Here is a 21,039-nt window from a genome sequence, read left to right as displayed (position 1 = left end):
CGGCCAGATCTCGATCAGATGGGACTAAAAATCCTGTTGGATCGCGGCCGCATCTGTTTGTTGATGTGGTCCCGCGATCCGACCACCCTTTTACCTCCATTCTGATCCGATCATTGGGCATGGTGGGCATATCAGGGTGAGATCCGCTCGTTTGACATCACCAAACGAGCGGATCTCTCTGTGTATTGCCACTTTAAGGCTATTGTGAGAGAGGTTTCTTTTGTGAGACACAACAATAACAGACACAATAATAACAGAGCACCTTTGCCACCTGTGATTCTAGTGCAGTACATTGTGCCTGGCCGCCCACACCCTTCCCATTACCTCCCAGTGACCTTATATCTGTTTAAAAATTCCTTGACATAAAGCCAGCATGAGCTTTGCCTCCTGGGTAACTACAACGTGATTAACCTGTAACAGAGACATTCACTATAGGGCCAGGAGTATCCGAACATCTGTCTGTCCTCATTCCAAAACCAACAGTATTAACATGAACTGCTTTAAAAGCCTCTGCTCTTCTGGAAGCTTTCCACTCCAGGTTGGACCATTGTTGGTGGATTGGGAATCAGAGGTGGCTCCCAGTACAGGCTGCCATGTTGGGGCTCTAAGCTTGTGAATAATGAAGTGTTCCAGCTCACTGGTTATGAGCATGGTGTAAGATTGAAAGGAATCCCCTGCTCATTCTGTTCATGTGTTTAACCAAACGTGGCTGGCCAACACTGAGAGCTTTCTCCTGGTGCAGGTGGCATAGCCCTCACTAGGAGCATTTTCTAACCACAATTGTATTGTTTCTCTCAACTGGAGTGCGGAATCTATTAGCTTGGGTGGGGCAAATAATTTTGCTATGATGGGCGCCCTGTTTTGTTTAATTAAACTAGGGATGAGCCCAAACCATGGAGAAGAGCCAAAGCCCAAATTCTTTCATTGGCAAACATTACCATGAGCATTATGGCTAGCAGGGGCATAATATCAGGGGCCCAAGATCAAGGAAATCATGTTGACCCATCACCCTCTCTATAATTGTAGGCAAGTAGTCTTCTCCTGGCATTGGACTTTTCTGTCAGAATGCCACATAGGGAAATGTCATTCATGGACCCCAGAGTAATCACGTCCACATCTCCAAGTCCAATGTTGTTGAGCTTTACAGCACTCCAGCCAACACTTTCCAATGGTTCTGTTTGTTTTACTTGACTATTTATAAAACCCCTACGCTCCTAATAGTTCTCATACTGACTAGGGATGCACCGAATCCACTTTTTTGGATTCGGCCGAACCCCCGAATCCTTTGTGAAAGATTCGGCCGAATACCGAACCGAATCCGAACCCTAATTTGCATATGCAAATTAGGGGTGGGAAGGGAAAACATTCTTTACTTCCTTGTTTTTTGACAAAAAGTTATGTGATTTCCCTCCCCGTCCCTAATTTGCATATGCAAATTAGGATTCGGATTCGGTTCGGCCAGGCAGAAGGATTCGGCCGAATCCGAATCCTGCTGAAAAAGGCAGAATCCTCGCCGAATCCTGGATTCGGTGCATCCGTAATACTGACTGCTTCCAGAGACATCTTGGAGCTCAGCTCTATTACTATTATTAATAAAGGATTATTGGCCTAGAGCAATAATTTGAACTTGGCTATTGGTCATTAGTTAAGTACCTGAGGGGTCGTTACTTGTCCTTTGTATTTGAATTTATCCCTAAATGAGGCTGGAACTGTAAGAACCTTCTCTGCATTTACTGATGAAACGAAATTGTGCAAAACCTCAGGTTCTATAAAAGATGCTTCCACTTTCCACTTACTGACATTGAAACTTATTTGCAAATGTCCTACCCAGTCCCCCGATGTATTAAAATAATGGCAAATGACATTCAGGGGCAGATTTATCAAGGGTCGAATTTAAAATTTCATGGGAGTTTGTAAAAACTTCCATAAACTCAAAATTCATCAACTTAGGTGAATGGATTTGAAATGAATTTGAATCGAATTCGATTTTCTCTGAAAAAAACTCGATTTTCAGGAAGGCTGCAAACTAGGGATGCACTGATCACTGATCAAGGATTCGGTTTGGGATTTGGCCGAATCCTTCTGCCCGACTCAGAATTTGCATATGCAAATTAGGGCCAGGGAGGGAAATCACGTGACTTTTTGTCACAAAACAAGGAAGTAAAAAAAATAAAAAAGTTTTTCCCTTCCCACTCCTAATTTGCAAATTAGGATTCAGATTCAGTTCGGTATTCGGCCAAATCTTTCACGAAGGATTCGAGGGTTCGGCTGAATCCAAAATAATCGATTTGGGGCATCCCTACTGCAAACAACTCCAAATTGATCCGAGGACATCCCCATAGGCTAAAACAGCAATTCGGCAGGTTTAAGGTGGCGAATAGGCAAATTCTAATTCTTAAAGGGCCAGTACACAATAAATTTTGAAAATCTAATTCGAATTTTTTTAAAAACTTGAATCGAATTTTAACTATTCCCTAGTTGAATTCCACTAAATAAACTCAAAAATTTGAAATCTATGTATGGGATGGGACCCGTTATCCAGAATACTTGGGACATGGGTTTTCTGGATAACAGATCTTTCCGTAATTAGGATCTTCATACTAGAAAATCATGTAAACATTAAATAAACCCAATAGACTGATTTAACTTCCAATAAGAATTAATTATATCTTAGTTATTATTATTACAGAGAAAAAGGAAATCACTTTTAAAAATGTGGATAATTTGGATGAAATGACGTCTAAGAGAGACGGCCTTTCTGTAGGGATTGTTCCAATAAATGTTGTTTCTGAGTCTTGCCTCCTCTTATAAATGTTTTAAACCAGACAAAGTAATTTGCATTGTTTTTATAGAAATGCTGATGTTTCGCATATTGTGCACCTTTTTTTCCTATAATGGCCATTAGCTCTTCATGTGCATTTAATGGCTTGTTGGCAGCTGTGGGTCTTCTGCTCAGTAGGGCTGTGACAGGAATAAATCCATTGCTTTGTTCAGTGAATACGGCAGCCACAAGCACAAGAGCACATCTGAACAGTACATTTATTAAAATCAGAGTTCAGTTTGTAGAGGTACATAAAATTACAGAGCAGTAAATCCACAATGATTTCTCGTGGTGCAATTAAAACTAGAGCTGAAAGGAGAAGTCCATATGTCATAATAAATAATCTGCAGTGTGAAAACCATATCCACGTGTAGCAACTGGACTAAATCACGTGCAGAAAGCAAATGGTGACATTGAGGGAGTAAGAGGATCCCTGGTTTAGCCCTATTACGAGTGGCTGTGTATTCAGTGGAAGACTCCAACCACATGCTCGAATGTCTCATATGTCAAGTATGGTAATAAAAGGCCAAACCTGCCTACAGTGGCATAACTAGATGTTACTGGGCCCCATAGAATTGGCTATTATATAACATATTAAAAGTTAACTTCAAGGAGAACTAAACCATAAAAATGAATATGGCTAAAAATGTCAGTTTATTTAATGAACTTATTGCAGCAGCCTAAAGTTTCAGCTTTCTCAGTAGCAGCAATGATCCAGGACTTCAAACTTGTCACAGGGGGTCACCATCTTGGAAAGTGTCTGTGACACTCACATGCTCAGTGGGCTCTGAGCAGCTGTTGAGAAGCTAAGCTTAGGGCTCGTCACTAATTATCCAGCAGAAAAAGAGGGTTGTCTGTAATATAAGCTGATGCTACAGGGCTGATTATTAAATTGATGCTAGTTGCACTGGTTTCTGAGCTGCCATGTAGTAATTATCTGTATTAATTAATAATCAGCCTTATATTGTGACATTTCTGTGTACTGTATATTGTAAGTGGGTCCCTAAGCTCAGTAAGTGACAGCAGCACAGAGCATGTGCAGTGAATCAGCAGAAAAGAAGATGGGGAGCTACTGGGGCATCTTTGGAGACACAGATCTTTACTGCTAAACGGCTGTGGTTGCCTTAAGCTGGTACAGAAGCCCAAAACATAATGTACAACATTTCTAGCTACTTCTTTAGTTAAGCTTAAGTTCTCCTTTAAAATTACTCTACTACTAATAGGGCCTCATGGGGCCCTGTTTCCTCTGTAATTACGCCCCTTCCTGCCTACATGTGCCAAAAGTATTCCAAAAGTACAATTTTACATTTACTAAAAATCTTATTTTATTGTAGAGGTTATAGTTTTTAACTTGTTTAATTTATAGTTGTTAAAGCAGCACCGGGAAAACTGTAGCTCCCCAGATGCTGAGCAAGAACTCCCAGCAAGCCCCAATAACAACCCCCTTCTGATAAAGAACTAGGGATGAACCGAATCCACTATTTCGGATTCGGCCGAACCTCTGAATCCTTCACGAAAGATTCAGCCGAACCTCTGAATCCTTCACGAAAGATTCAGCCGAATACCGAACTGAATTTGCATATGCAAATTAGGGGTGGAAAGGGGAAAAAATTTTACTTCCTTGTTTTGTGACAAAAAGTCACACAATTTCCCTTCCCGCCCCTAATTTGCATATGAAAATTCGGCCTCGGTTTGGCCAGGCAGAAGGATTCGGCCGAATCCTGCTGAAAAAGGTTGAATCCTGAACTGAGTCCCTATAAACACCACCACTGCTTTATTATTGTAGCATTTGCAATGTTGTGGTGCAAGTGCGGCTGAGCAGCTCTGTTCATATATGGGCCCCTTTCCCCAGTAGAGTTTATTTATAAAAGGAAGCTGTCTGTCTGTCTGTCTGTTTGTCGTTTCCAGCTCATTAAGCAGAATACATTTAAGGGCGTGAGGCACTCGCTGGGAGTCTGGACTGAGTCTGCAGCTAAATTGCTGCCAAACATACAGTAAGCCAAGGTGACAGAGAAATGAAAGGAGACCCTGCTCAGCAGCAGCAGAAACAAAGTCATCTTCTACCCCTCTCTGCTTGTACGTACGACAATCTTGTCTCCAGATTTGTATTTAGGAGGATAAACATTACTTGCTGTGGCACCTGCACTGACACGTGGCCACTCTTGTGACACCTCTTACCCAGTGTTTAGGGAGGGTAATGTAATAATCATTGTAAAGTTTTAAGCAAAATAATAGCAAACAGGTTATTGGATCTGGTGCAAACCTTTCATTATGACCGTAGGCACGAAACGAGTAAGGCTCTGCTGTTTTGTTTGTTAAAATAAATACTTTTTTAACTGCATCAATCTACGGAGTGTGGTCCGGTTTGTGCCAGCCTGTCATTACACATTAGAAAATTTTTCATTACCTTAGAACAATAGTCCGTGTATTTGTCAATAAGCCTCCCTCACTGCTATATGAACGGTTGATGGAAATCAATGAAAAGTTAAGTTAATTGAGATCATGTTCTTATTTATGTAATGGCATTTGCCAGTGTGCACCAACGGAATCAGGAAACAGTTACATTTGTAACTCTCCCCAAACTGACATTTATCTTCATTCTACACAAACACTCACTTAGGGAGTCTGCACCATATTGGTATTATATCTTTAAAGTGATACTGACACTAAATGACTTTTTAAAATATGAATGTACATTAAAAGTTACCTATAGGTCATGTGGATCGTTTTTTGCAGAGAGGTTTGTTTTTGTTAGTAATGGTTATTTGAAGTTCCTAAACCTGACTGTTTTGCCAACCTGACTGTCCCATCTCAGCCTGTCAGTTAAAGTTTCTAATGATATCGGGGACTCCTGCTGCACAAATATGGCAGCCCCCTCATACAGGAACATGGGGCATCAGACCAGTAATGTAAAAGCATCCTGTAAATACTTTATGGCAAAGTTATAAGTAGCTTTCGAAGGCAATATTATGATAGATCTAAAAAAAAGAGTTTAATTTCTGGTGTCAGTATCTCTTTAAAGAAAGGAGAAAAGGGTAAATAAGTTAAATTATTTTTAAACAACCCCTAAAAGATTTTAATTACATAAATATATAGAAATGGGATCAGGCAACATAGGATTTTTCCAATTGGATTTGATGTGGTTTGGACCCACTTTTTGAACTGGAGCGAGATTGCGTTTGTAAACAAGATCTTTGGGGGCAAGAGAAGCACTGAGCTTTATTCTCCTCACCCAAAGTTGTGTTTATATTTGTTGTTGTTGGTGCTGGAAAATTAGCAACATGCTCTTAGCTAAGAGAGATTTGCAAAATGTTCTCAAGTCGGATCAACAAGGCTCTGTTGGCAGGTAGGTGTGGTGCTGCTCTGGTGCAGGATCTAGACTACACCCTATTCCAAATGGAAAGTTCTTTGCTCATCCCACCCTGGTTAAATGTTTATCTCAAGAGCCCAAAATTAGTCATATATATATATGTATTCAGCAACGTACCTGGTACTCATAATGACTTGCTTATAGAAATCCTTTCTGACTTTCCATATCCTTCTAATTGCAAGAATGTGTAACCTTCGGTTATCCCTCTAAATTGCAGCTAACGGTACATCATTCCTTGAACTGACATCACTACGAGCTGTTTATGAGGAGTGCCTGCACCTCTCTGTCTCTCATATATTACAAACAGTATATACATGCCTATTACATGTTAGTAAATAGAGCAGTTAAGGGAGTGCGAGAGAAACAAGGCCAATTATGTGTGTTCAGAAGCGCATGGATCCGTCACACTTGGTGTATGCAACAAGGTGCAACTTGAGAAGTGGATACTGCAGTTGTTTTTGCTACTGTTGTGCTTGATATTTCCCAAACTGAAGAAGTCCTTGACGGAACTATAGCAGCAGAAATGAAAAAGTTTTTTAATTACAAGAGGAGGCACTCATTTGTCTTTGGAGTGAGAATCAGGTGCGGGAGACTATGTACAGAGGAGGCACTTAATACTCCAGAGCTGAGACTATTTACAATGAAAACTCTGTGCCGATGGGTTCTGCAACGGGCAGTGAGTGCCCCTCTGGCACGGGGATACCCCAGAACACATCAACACGGAGACCCTGCACTGGCAAGGATTTTGCACTGCAAAAATAAATCCCGCTTTCCTTGTAAAGACGAGCAAAACTAGGTCGAAATTCTTAATTAAGTCAAATTTACTTAAAAATGCAACCGGAAAATTATCCACGTCAATAGCAGATACTGCAAATAAATACCTTCGCCCCAACAAATGCAGCAAAGGCAAAAATACCTTAAGTTAAAAAAAATGATCGTACAAAAATACTGATTGAAAATCCCAGCAGTTTGTAGCAAGTCCCCAGACATTTCATAAGTGACAATCGAATCAAAGCACCGATAGGTAAAGGGGAAATAATGCTCTCTCAGCACTACTGCGCAAACCCAAAGGGAAGTCCTGTGGCTGAAAGCTATAAAGGTAGAAGCAATGGCTCCATCATGCAGAAAAAGCAAGCCGGGAGCAGCTCTGGAACTGAAGCATCCAGTAAAGGAGAAATAAGAAGGAAATGAATGTAAGGCCCTTAACCCCTCTGCTGCTGGAGTGCTGCAATGCAATCCTCTGGTCATTTGCATTAACACCACCCATCTGTTGTGATCTGTAAATTTCTTTAGATTTTGTTTCCAAAATAATTAAGAAAAAAGAAGATATATTTTACAACTTTCATTGGAAAGAATCTACATTGTCACTGCCCTTAAGAGAACAGTGAAAGTGTTTGTAGAGCACGGTGTTCCTGGCAGAATATAGAGAAATGGAGAGAAAGAGTCTCCTTGAGGGGAGCTGGGTTACAGCCATGCGCTTGTTGGATTTGGTCCAAAGAAACCTGAGCCCGTTTCCAAAGAAAATGAAAACGATGTAAGTCAGCCGATCATTTGTTTCCACTGAGGCCGATGGAAAGGGCAAGACCTGACAGGCCAGATCCAGTTACTGGATTCGGAGATCCTTCCAGCTTTTCAGTTGTTCTTCGGCCTAAAAGGCAAAACTCTCAGTCCTGATACATTTGGGTTTTCAAGTTTCTTCTTTTGGTTTTCACCTTTTCTGCTCCCAAATTTCAGCCAAGCTGAGATCCAGATCTTTCAGGCCTTTCAGAGCCTGTACATTCTCGGTGTAGAATGCAATGTCTGCTGCCACCAATCTGCATATAGATGAAAAAAAATCTTGTTATAATGACCGATTCTCACAATAACCTCTATAGGAAATGCGAAATAGCACACAAGCAAGTGATGTACCCGTTTCCCATAGCGAGGCACAGACTGACCCCATACAGTCTCCTGAACACCGTGAGACATTTACAGCAGCCAAAATGCTTGAATTTCTAGGAATATTTTAGAATAAACTCTTCACCGGTACCATCAGTTTACTGTAGAAAATCAGATGACTTACCCATGCTGTGGTCCCCCATCATTGCTGACATTTAAATGACACAACTGTCGCTTCAAATGAAATATGTAGCTTGAATTTATTTTAAGAAACAGAGCCTGTGAATAAAACGGTAAAGGTATGAAACAGTTAAAAGCAGGCCTATCTATACAATACATACAGGCAATATCATCTGTGTGTCTATAGCAGGAACAGAAACAGGTTATTTAAGATGGATATACATCCAATAAATGTCAAATCAAGAATCTGTGGCAAGACATGACAATTGCTGTTAACCAAGAGACCCCATTCAGTCTCATGGAACTGTTTTACCAAGAGGAAAGCGCAAAAACTGCAAAGTACTTCCCCCAAAAGACTCACAGCTTTAATTGCAGCCAAATGGGTTGATTCAAGGGGGTTGTCACAAATATGTTTGCGACCAACAAACATCCGGTTTTCATTTAATTAACTTTTGTATTACAAAAAAAAAAACTACTTTGCAAAGTGTTAAGTATGTATTAAAAATCAAATTTGAAAAAAATCCATTTGAATGCCAACAAATAGGATAACTTGGTGGTACTGTATTTTCCCAATGGGTTTCTGTATAAAAAGGATTCAAAAGGCAGACACTTACTTGCGTTTGCTCTTCAGGAAGAAGGTCATAAATGGCCTCATGCATTTTGCCCATTTGCTTGCAGATGGTTCTAAAACACGTAGAAGGGACTGGGGCTTTTACCTCATACTGCAGAAAAGAACAGAATTTAATTGTAAGTTGATATTGCGTTGCAGAGTTAATATACACACACACACACGGTTTACAAATGTGTATTCTGAATCTGAAAAAAATATTAGTCTGGATCTTGTGAAAGAGTATTTGCAATCGGGCTGTACAAAAACATTTTGCAATGGGTGCAGCTTTTGGCCCATTATTATAAAAGACACAACACTGAGCTGGAATACTAATTAGAGGGGATACTGTCACATGTATGCTCATGGGTTTTCTTGGTCAGTATTTTTGCTATACAACGGAATGGTATGGGATCCATTATCCTGAAAGTTCCAAATTACAGAAAGGCCATCTCCCATAAACTCAATTTTAATCAAATAATTCAAATTTAAAAAAATATATTTCCTTTTTCTCTGTAATTATAAAACAGTTGCTTGTACTTGATCCCAACTGAGATATAATTAATCCTTATTGGGGGCAAAACAATGTTTACATGATTTTTTAGTAGACAGAGTTTTTTTCAAAACACATCAGTCAATAGTGCTGCTCCAGCAGAATTCTGCACTGAAATCCATTTCTCAAAAGAACAAACAGATTTTTTTATATTTAACTTTGAAATCTGACATGGGGCTAGACATATTGTCAGTTTCCCAGCTGCCCCAAGTCAATTGACTTGTGCTGTGATAAACTTCAGTCACTCTTTACTGTAAGTTGGAGTGATATCATCCCCCTACCTTCCCCCCCACCAGCAACCTAACAACAGAACAATGGGAAGGTAACCAGAGAGCAGCTCCCCGACACATGATAACAAGAATTACCTTGGAAAGCAGCTTTTCAAACAGGCCGTCCATTATTGTCACAAGCTTGGCAGAAATCTCTGAAATGTGGTCATTGTAGTCCTGTGAATAAATAATGCATTTATATCATATTTTATATCATATGTATGTATGTCACATTTTACCCCTCACAATAGGACAGAATACATTTTAATTTCTAGCCAATTTATTTTTCTCTGCCCTAATGCCCAAAGGCTTCAAAAACCGAGCATATTTGTTGTATCTTTGCTTTGTTTATTTACCAGATCAGGAGGAAATGAAAAGGTAGGAAACAACAGGCCAAAAACATCAGACAAAGGCAGTTTACCACACATGGGGCAAATTAGCCCTATAACAGTAACCCATAACAACCCATCAGTAATGAACTTTTTTTTTTTTTTTTTTCAGCCAGCTGAAGATAGCACAATGAAAAAACAACAATAATTGTGAGTCCCTCCAAAAATCACTCAGGTATAAAAAAGTACAACATGTTTATTAGTCGACAGCGGCCTAAAGCGTTTCGTGCCTGTTGGGGGCACTTACTCATAGTGTCTACTATGTCCTAAAAAACATTTTGTACTTTTTACTACCTCTAAATGATTTTTGGAGGGACTCACTATTATTGTTGTTTTTCTCATGCATATGCACCTGTGGACTGGGGTGAACTGTGAGTATATCCTCCCCCTTGTATTACATTTTGCTTTATTGCAACTCCATTTATTGTGGTAGTGCCCACATTGGCTTTTGGCACCTGCTTTTTTTTGATCGACACAATGAAAGCAAACACCTTATTGGATGCACAGGTGAAAACTTTGCCCGTTAATTATCAAAAGAGCCCTTGTGTGATTTGCAGAGATGAATTGCTCACCTCCATGTCACAGGCAGAACTCATCATAGATTATTCTAGTATTACAAAGTCTTTATTACATTAGCCTTTAAGCATAAACCCTTTTTAATTACCCCCGGCAAAGACCTGTGCCATATACATATATTAGCTCAGTACACATGCAGTACTATTCTACTGCAAAAAAAAAAGCGAAGAGTCTGTCTTTGGGAAATATTTTACATTATTATAAACAATAAAGAAATTACAGAACAGGGACAGTTATGGGAGAGGTTACAGTTCAAATATAAAGTGAAAAAGACATGAACAGGTAGGGTATCCGTTATCCAAAAAGCTCCGAATTACAGAATGGCCGTCTCTCATACACTTCATTTTACCAAATAATCCAGATTTTTAAAAATGATTTCATTTTTCTCCGTAATAATAAAACAGCACCTTGTACTTGATCCAAACTAAGAAATATTTAATCATTATCGGAAGCAAAACCAGCCTATTGGATTTATTTAATGTTCAAATAATTTTCTTGTAGATGTAAGGAATGAAGATCGACATTACAGAAAGGTCAGTTATCCGGAAAACCCCAGGTCCCGAGCATTCTGGATAACAGATCCCAAACCTGTACAAGAAAGCTGCTTACCTTGGTTATATGGTCAAAATGGCGGAGCATGCTATACTGCTTAGGCTGCATCCGGGCTTCAAAGTGGGCTCTTATTAGAGGAATATAGTGAACTATAAGCTGCAAGCAACGCGAAGACAAGGCTACAAGAAAAAGAAAAAAAGGAACAGTGGATCCATTATCTGGAAACCCAATATTTAATACTTAGGATCCCTGGGACCAGACTGTCTGTTTTTTAATGAGTGCCTCTAGTAAACGTGCATATTCATATATTGCAGTGTATTTCCTCTGTTTTTATTATTAAGTTGCTATAAAAAAAAAAGTAGCTGTGTATACAAACAGTGCTCTATAAATACAAATATATATACACACGTAAACATTATGGGCATATTTATTATTTCAATGGTTAAGCACAGAGACGGGTATAACAGAAAATCTAACGTACCAAGGTTCTTGGTGGTTATTGTCTTCAGGCCAACCACTTGCAATGCTCCTGCTCCCAGAACTAACTGGCAACTCCGTGAATTAAAATACTGTGGAAGAGAAAGAGTAATGGAAGGAAATTGAGTTTCCTGTCACAATTAGTTTCAATGCATACACGTATATATATATATTTATTTATTTATTTATTTATACAGTCAATAGAGGAGTCGGCACTCATGTCACAAAGTTCACAGATGCCTGGGTGCAGTCTCCAAAATAAGATTCAATATTGTACAAAACAGGTCTGCACTCTCAGGACTTAGGAAAAATTTAAGAAACTTTTTATTCACATAGGAGACTGACGTTTCGACCTCTTCAGAGGCCTTTCTCAAAGTACTGACAGGGATTACAGAAATGCTTTAAATACACAGAAATGGTGGGAACATTAGTCAGATTGGAAAAGACGTGTCAGCATGATCATCAGTATACGTCACATAATTAGCCTGCACATAATTAAAACAACACACTCATTCGCTGTATAACTTCTAAACATTACATAGCACATCAACATTCAGATTAAACCTCTCCTACACTTTACACTGTTAAAATGGTTAAAAACAATACTTAGTAACATTCTGCTGCCCTCTGTGGCCATTTCTTACTTTGTTAAGCCGCAGCTGTTCATTTAAAGTAATGAAAATATAATGCAGTGTTGCAGTGTAAAACTGATGTGTTACACTACTATAGTTTATATAAATAAGCTGCTGTGTAGCAATGGGGGCAGCCATTCAAAGGAGAAAGGGCTCAGGTTACACAGCAGATAGCAGATAAGCGCTGTCTGTCTAATGGTGTTATCCACTATTTAACCTGTGCCATATAGCCGTTTTTCAATTTCCGCCATTGTTCCACAGCAGCCTGTTTATATGAATTAAAGTAGTGTTTCTGAAGCAAACAGATCAGTTTTACCAGTGCAGGGCAACACTACATGATATTTTCATTACTTTAAACCACTTGTATTTTTTGGTGTTACTGTTCCTTTAAATGCTTTATGTTACAAATAGTAGCTAATAAGAGATAAGATTGAAGGTCTGTGTTGTAGTGAGCTCCCTCACAGTTACATTCAAAGTGCCCTTACGTTATGCAAAAAATCTAGTGTGGCATTCAATACCGGCCAGGAACATGAATATTGCTCTCCCCTCTAGATAAAAGAGCTTAAACTCATCTCATATAGTAAATCTCCCTACATACGGGTATTTGCCCTCCGCTTCTGAACCGGGTGGTGTGTGTTAAAAGTAAAGCTCAATTCCTTTGGGCCCTTACTATATGAGATGAGTTAAAGCTCTTTTACCTAGAGGGGAGAGCAATATTCATGTTCCTGGCCGGTATTGAATGCCACACTAGATTTTTTGCATAACGTAAGGCCACTTTGAACGTAACTGTGAGGGAGCTCACTACAACACAGACCTTCAATCTTATCTCTTATTAGATACTATTTGTAACATAAAGCATTTAAATGAACAGCTGCGGCTAAACGAAGTAGGAAATGGCCATAGAGGGCAGCAGAATGTTACTTATTGTTTTTAACCATTTTAACAGTGTAAAGTGTAGGAGAGGTTTAATCTAAATGTTAATGTGCTATGTAATGTTTAGAAGTTATATATATATATATATATATATATATATATATATATATATATATATATATATATATATATATATATATATATATATATATATAAATAAAGCAGACCTATGCAATTTATGTTACGCTATATAAGCTCTACATTATTTGCGGTCTAGCCTTCCCCTTCACTAGAAGACGTTGCTTTTAAAGCCAAATCGATTATTATTGTGCGATTGTAGATCTAATAGTACCACAAGTGACATAAGCATAGCAGGAGAGATCCGGCTCACAGCACAGGATAAATAAAGTAGTTTTTACATTCCCAAATATTGAGAACTATTACCAAATATTAAGGAAAAATTTTAGCTGAATACTCTGAACCATAAAGGGGACATATACTCTACATATGACGTAATGTAAAAATTCTCAGAACGATTTTCGAATTGACGTATATTTTAAGATTAAATGACATTAATAGCTTTTACACTGCTATTATTAGGAATGAACAACCCCCCCTGCTGTTGGCCTGACAAGGGCCAGACAGACCGGCAATAGTAAATCATGCAGGAATTGTGCTCCCTTTCATTTGCATATTTAAATTTAAAAAAAATCTAAGTTGCATACTTAGATGGAAACTGTTGCCTTCAATGGTCCTGTACTTTAATAGTACATGACTTTTATGATTTGGATTCAGTTTGGCTGTACACTAACCAAAATACTTAGGGGGTCATTTATTAGGTCAAATTTTAGAGCTTTTTTAGACCTCCAATGAACTACTTGAATGGTTTCTAATTTAAGAAAAAACTTGAATGTAACAAACCCGAATCAGTGTAGTGGAGGTGAAAAACTCAAATTGATCAAATTTTCAGCAAAAAAAACTTGAATCGCTTGAATTGATTGAGTTTTCGAGCAAAACCCACTGAAAAAACACGAACATCATGAAGGCTACAGACATCTTCAAATGGTATATTTATGGTTTATTTCAACTCGAAAATTTGAGTTTTGACTGAAAAATACCCTCGAAAACTTGAATTTTTAGTGGAAAACTCGACATTTAATAAATCTGCCCCTTTATATTCCTGATGCCAACAGCCCTTTTCAAATAATATATAGTCTAATAGGGAAATCTAAGCATTTATTTATCCATCCAGATATGCAGGAAATCAGGCTAACAGCTGCTACTTTCAGAAATTGGGGCAAATTTACTAAAGTGGCTAACGCTAGTGAAAATTCGCCAGCGTGACGTCATTTTGTTACTTCGCCGATTTACTAATGGGCGCTGGTGTAAATTCATTAGCGAAGTGGACCTACTCTAAGGCTACTTCGCACCCTTATGCCAGGTGAAGTTGCGCTATGGCGAAGGGACGTAACTACGCTAATTCACTAACTTGCGCATTTTACTGAACGTTACCTCCTGCGTCAGACTTGCCTTCGCCACCTCAGACCAGGCGAAGTGCAATAGAGTAGATAGGGATTGCTTCAAAAAAAGTTTACATTTTTTCTAAGACCCAAAAAAACGCTGGCATCTTTTACTTTTTTAATGGTGATAGGATGAAAAAAATCGTACATTTTTTTGGGGGTACCCTCCTTCCCCCATACATTTCCTAACATATGACACCTTAACTATACAGTGGGCACATGTATAGGGCAAAATAACTTTATTTTATGAAGCTTTCCCAGGCTTGTGTAATGTATTTGCTGCAACATATATGTCCATTGTACTTTAACTTGGCGCCGTATGCAAATTAGGCATCGCTAACGTAACTTCGCTTTGCTTGAAAAATTAACGATAGCGCAACTTCACTACCTTTCACCTCCCTGAGAGCAACTTCAGATTTTAGTGAATTAGCGGCACCCTGGCGAAACTTCGCCTTGTGAAGTGGGCGAAGCCAACGCTGGCGCAACTTCGAAGGTAAGTAAATTTGCCCCATTTAGGATACCCTAAAGCTAAAAATGTTACACACAATATCTGTTCCCTCTCACATATCCTGTATTTATATTTTCCATTTCAACTTTTTGCAGGGGGGCACGATTGTTATATAGCTACATGTCCATGGAAGCTCTACTGAGCCTTAAACCTAACAGAGCGTGTGATTTATTTAATCTCCTATAAAAAAATGAAATGGTATGAATGATCTTTGAAATTACCTGCTATATATCAAACTCAGCAAATATTTACTGATATATGTTATTTAAGTCTCTGACCTTCCTGCACATTATGGACCACTGTTTCCCTCTCTCCTCATTGTTCTTGTTCCTTGATTCCTAAAATATTCCTTCTTACCCCATCTAATAGCCAGCAAGAACAGTACATTAAGTGCACTTACAATGGTACTGCAGAACCTTTTGTGTACCTTTATTATGGTAACTTGAGGAATAGCTACTTTTAGTCAAACAGATTTCAAGTCATCGACACAGAACAGCAATAAAACTGACAGGGTACCTTTAAGAGATCAGACAGCCGAGTCAACATGTCTGTAGTTACCGAAGGGATGTCATCCACACAGCTGCAGTACTCGAGAATGATTCTGATCAAAAGTAGCACCGTGCTGCAAGACATACAATGAATGCATTACTGCTTAATGACAATAATGTGATTCACACACATTGTACATCTTATAAACATGCAGCTTACCCAATCACCGCATACTTCTGTCCATCCACTGTAAGAAAGTCTGTGGGCTTCCTTTCTTCTGTACCTGATCAAGAAAAGAATTGGTTAAAAACGATTTGCTGCAAAGGAATGTAACTGAAGATATTTCATATACACTACATGATGCCAAATATAAAGTTTGGTATAGGAGGAATAACTATCTGGGACTGTTCTGGATAGCTTGCAGCTAGGCCCCTGTAATACTACTGTTTAAGGCTATTCCACACGGGGAGATAGCCTTGCGTTTGCGGTCGCGGCGACAAAGCGCCGCGCCAGTCGCCGCGACCGGCGCAGGCGACAGTTTTGTATGGGCGCCTATGTAAAAACGCCTGTGCTAACCACACGAGGCGATGCGCTTTTCAACAGTCGCCTGAAAATGCCTCGCCAGGCTTTTTCAGGCGACTGTTGAAAAGCGCATCGCCTCGTGTGGTTAGCACAGGCGTTTTTACATAGGCGCCCATACAAAACTGTCGCCTGCGCCGGTCGCGGCGACTGGCGCGGCGCTTTGTCGCCGCGACCGCAAACGCAGGGCTATCTCCCCGTGTGGACTAGCCCTAAATGACATTTTTGACAATTAAGTGCTTTCTACTTTATGGCAACAGTCTGGCGATGGCCCATTCCTGTTTCAGCATAATAACACCCCCATTCAAATAACCAGATCCTTACAGAATCCGTTTCTGAGATGTTAATGGCCTGCAAAGAGCCCTTAACCCAGCTGCACACCTAATGCTCTTGTTATTGAATGGAAAGAAGCAAATGCCACCACAAGTATGCTACATATCTAGTGGAAAGAAGAAGAAGAGTAGAAGCTATTACAGCAGCAAAGAGAAGATCAGCTTAAAGGAGAACTCCACAAAAACATAACAAGCTTTTTGAAAAGTAAACATAATTTCAATCAATTAATTAAAAAATATGCAGACTTTTCATGATTTTTAATGGGTTCTGACAGTTCCCTAAGACTAAGCCCCCTGCACTCCTGTTGATCTGTCTGACTACTTTGCTGAGCTGTCTGACTACTGTTACTTTGTATCAGCAGCCAGCTGTCCTCAGCCTGCATCCTCCAAACCCCACAATTCCCTGCTCATATGATTTCAATAAGGAAAGGAACATCACAGTGCAATGCATTGTGGGTTATGTAGTTCCTGCTGTCTGTAAGCTGTGGAGAAGTTCCTACAATTTGTAACATCAGTGTTTAGTCCCTCCTTTCCTGCCAGGATTTCAAATGATGCAGAAAGAGAAGAACTGTTAACCAGCTGGATTGCAGCATAGAAAATGGCATTTATTCATACTTTTTGAAGAAACAGGTAACTGTAATGGGTATATTAGGGGTTTCTGTGTTATATGGGCCTCTTTATCAAATTTTGGTTTGGAAGTCGGAGTTTCCCTTTAATTTTTAATACCATTAATTCGGGAATGAGATGTTGGACAGGCAGGTGTTCAGCTACTTTTGGTCATATGCTGCATTTCATGTCTCTGTGATTTTACACTCTAGAGAGAAGGATCCCACCAGTTTATATAAATATGCTGCCCTAAGTTTGAACTTCTATAATGTTCATAGCTGTTAAACATGACCAAATGTAACTGACAAAGGATGACAATAATAGTAATATTTTCAATGCAATTTTTTTCCAGGTATGATCACATCAATAAGGTAATTTCAATAATGATAAAAAAATAATGAAAAGCATATAGTATTTAGACCACAGGACACAAGTCCACCTTTATGATGTTTTTTTTTAAGATTGTGAAGGGAGTAGAATTCAGTAGGCTTTGTGTATAATAGAACATGACAAGCTCAAGCATGGCTGTATTCAAATTGTCACCACCAATGGAACAAAGTTCTCTGTGTAAAAGCCCTGCAATTAGTTTCTATAGAAGGCAGTAAATTAGTCTTATTTTTAAATAAGGGAAGTTACAGGATAACCCCCCTCAGTCAGCAACATAACTAGTCACTAGACAAGTGAGTGAAAGAATCTCCCCTGCACTGCCGCCTGCTACTATGGTTACAGATAAAACAGAATAAAGGCAAGACAGGTGCAACAAAGCAATGCAGTGCAGAGAGATTCCAATCCGTATATTATGTTAAATACAATGTTTTAAGGGATGTTGCCCTTTGTCAGGTACCTGACGTTGTATATAATAAATAAAGGGGGGGTCATCTGTTTGTTCTACTGCCAATCACATCCTCCTGCTGGATACTTAACTAATGATAGAACAATCAGGACATTAACATCTAGAGCAACAGCACATCTTAATGTTCAGCTCTTGGGTTCAGTAATGGGACTGTATGAAAATCAGCACTTGAGTACTCAGATAATGCAGCTCTATGCAAACTAGAAATCTGTCAGTGAACAGCCTGGCAACATCTTCACCCAAGCTCTAGAAATAATAATTGTATGTGCTTCTCAGTGAAAAAATAATGGATTGTGCAACAGAGCAGAACAACCACATTCTGTATATGGAACGTTTAGACACAAGATCCCTTTTAAGATTTAACTCCTCCTTTATTAAAACAAATAGTAAAACATTTTATTAGTTACGGTTGTGCAGTACAGCTCTGCTCACTTCATGGAAACAAACTTACCTCCAGATTTTCTCTCAGGAAGCAATATTTTACCATCCTTTATAGAGTCTACCAAGTCCTGAAATTCAGCTGGGACATCCGCTTGTTTCCAGCGTTCGTTATCAAGCAAGAGGCTATAAGAAGGGAAAAAGGGGTCTCTTTAGAAAGGATTGTTCTGTAACATGAAGTGGTGAGCACTTAAAAACAATTTAGGGGTAACGTAGCGTTTTATCCTCTGTCATGGAGCTTGTGGAACTAACACAGTTTTCAGAAGTCAGTACAGTCCCAGAAAGGTTCTGTTTTTGGTCATTCCATGAATATATGTTAACATAAAAGTGCACAGTGAGTAAAGGCCAAAATATACAGGGCCATTACATGTGGGGGTTGGACAATTGCACAATAAGCAGTTTGCATTTTTTGTAATTAGTTAACCCTAACCATATTAGTAGACTAAAAATGCAGATATCTCAGAAACAACTTAAAATAGAAAATTTCAAGTTCAGGTTGCTGACACTCTGACCTTCATGGAGACCTGTTGAGCCGAACTGCGAATATCTCTGAAGTGCAGAGGTCGACTCTAAGGGTAATTTACAATACAGATATTACCTTATGGAGACTTGCTTGTGTTATATCTTTGTTATATATAATATGTGTATATTTTATATATACATTGTGATCTGTGTTTGAAGATGTTGAGTCATTTACATATTAGATATTATCAGGACACAACAGAGGCAAACACATCCAGGGAGGCATATTTGTAATTTTCTTTGTAAATATTTGTTACTTGTTTTGTGTGTGTATTATTTCTGTAGATATGTGTCTATAGCTTTTGTAAATAAATTTATAATTTGATTGAACTCTGTCTTTCTTTAAAGAACCCTTATAACCAGGAATACTTATGTACATGTGCATATGAGAATAAACATATTTACATAAATATATCCTTGGTCAACACAGAATCGGCACTTTGCACACTGCTTTCTGCGTTGTGTAAATTGTTGCAGGCCTTTGCACTCTGCTTTGGGATTTGCAACTCACCCCTAGAATAAAATGCTGATTGTGTTAGTTATTGCTGTAGAAGTGAGGAAGGGTGGCACGTAAGTAATTTTTCAATCCAGCATAAAGAGCAGAGTGCAGTTACCGTGGGGTGAAAGTGCTTGATAAGTGAGAGCACTAAATGATGAGCTCTTGCTCCCTTTAGTGCTCTATCACTTGTGCCGGGGTAACGTAGATTATGCCTTCTGATTAATTAGATTGCTTGATTTGGGTTTAGATCCCCTTTTAATAGAGTAGACTCTCACTGAAAGTGCCAGTATAAATATTTTCGCAGCCCAAAAATGCTGTAGAGAGTTACCATCATAATTCTGTTCACTTTCCAGCCACTGAAAAGTACCAGCACCCTACAGCAGGAACAGGTCCGCCGTAAACCCCCCCCCCCTTTTTCAGGGGACCAGAAAAAAATGGAGTAAAATCCAGGAAAATGTTTAATCAGGGAAATGCATTATGCATAATACATTGGTGCCACCACAATAAAAAAAAAAACATCTTAAAAGGAGGGGGATGTAAAATTTAGGTTTTGCTGTATATGAAAAGCTTGCAAAGTGTCTTATCTTGCAGGGTTCTTTCTTTTATGGATATATTTATTTAGCAAATGGGGATAATACACCTCACACTATGTCAGTTGTTGCTCTTTACCTCAGTTTAGTTTTTCTTTCATCATGGAACCGATTCACAAATTTGTTGGCTTGGCTTTGCAGCGCCCCTCTCAGTGACATGCTCCTTCGACCACAGATCTTTTCAGTGTCCAAAACAAATGCTTCAACTGCCCGCGAGAGGGACACAAATTCAGCAGAGTTCAGCTTCTCAAGAAACCCCTCCTGATAAGGAAAACAAAGTGAGTATCTGTATAAAGTGTCATGGAGATATAGGCCAATTATACATGGGATTAATGTCACACATTTTGTCCACCATATTTTTTGGCCTTTTTAACTCTGGCTTGTAAGGGCTACATCACACAGTGCTACTTGTCATGGTTATTTATTTTATTTATAGATTTATGAGATCTATGAAGGGTAGAATTGAAAATTCGAATTCTCAAATTCTTTTCATGGTCTAAACTGTCAAATTTGGCTAGTGAATTATTCAAACTGCATTCAATTTTTTTTTTAAATTTGAATTAGATTTATCAAACTCTGGCCCTTTTTTGAAGATGTTAGTAGCGTTCTTGACATTCGAGTTTTTTCTGAGTTTAAGATATTCAAATCTTTTTAATAAATACCCACCCAATCGAATTTCGAGTAAAATTACTCACATGAATTCAAAATTCGACCCTTGATAAATGTGCCTCCCCATGTCTTAGCTCAGACAATTATCAGTATTGTCTTGTCTATTTTGTGCCCTGACTGCTTTCGGGCTGCTAGGGCTTATTCTACCTAGTAACTAGATAGTAGTAGGGCAGAATGGAATATATGAGATGGTTTGAATAAAAATATAACAACAATAAAACGTAAACATGTGTTTTTTGGCTGTCAAGGTCGGCCCA

At 38.9% G+C, this 21,039-nt stretch overlaps 1 protein-coding gene across 2 annotated transcripts in view; it reads right to left on the bottom strand.

Annotated features, from left to right (window-relative positions):
- Positions 1-6,994: 6,994 nt before the first annotated feature.
- The window catches only part of vps54.L (VPS54 GARP complex subunit L homeolog), a 46,942-nt gene continuing 32,897 nt past the window's right edge, over positions 6,995-21,039 (bottom strand). For both annotated transcript variants that reach the window (XM_018262826.2, XM_018262825.2), the window contains exons 14-23: positions 20,193-20,374; positions 18,516-18,628; positions 15,914-15,977; positions 15,722-15,827; positions 11,677-11,764; positions 11,253-11,374; positions 9,775-9,855; positions 8,864-8,971; positions 8,254-8,348; positions 6,995-8,005 (exon numbers count right to left, since the gene is read on the bottom strand). In XM_018262826.2, the coding sequence (XP_018118315.1) occupies positions 7,900-8,005; positions 8,254-8,348; positions 8,864-8,971; positions 9,775-9,855; positions 11,253-11,374; positions 11,677-11,764; positions 15,722-15,827; positions 15,914-15,977; positions 18,516-18,628; positions 20,193-20,374 (1,065 nt within the window). In that variant the 3' untranslated portion in view covers positions 6,995-7,899. The remainder of the gene's footprint in view (positions 8,006-8,253; positions 8,349-8,863; positions 8,972-9,774; positions 9,856-11,252; positions 11,375-11,676; positions 11,765-15,721; positions 15,828-15,913; positions 15,978-18,515; positions 18,629-20,192; positions 20,375-21,039) is intronic.

This window comes from Xenopus laevis, chromosome 5L (assembly GCF_017654675.1).
Source record: "Xenopus laevis strain J_2021 chromosome 5L, Xenopus_laevis_v10.1, whole genome shotgun sequence".
Lineage (NCBI taxonomy): Eukaryota > Metazoa > Chordata > Amphibia > Anura > Pipidae > Xenopus > Xenopus laevis.
The sequence above is the reverse complement of the archived record's forward strand: the minus strand, read 5'-3'. Positions and strand labels throughout refer to the sequence as shown.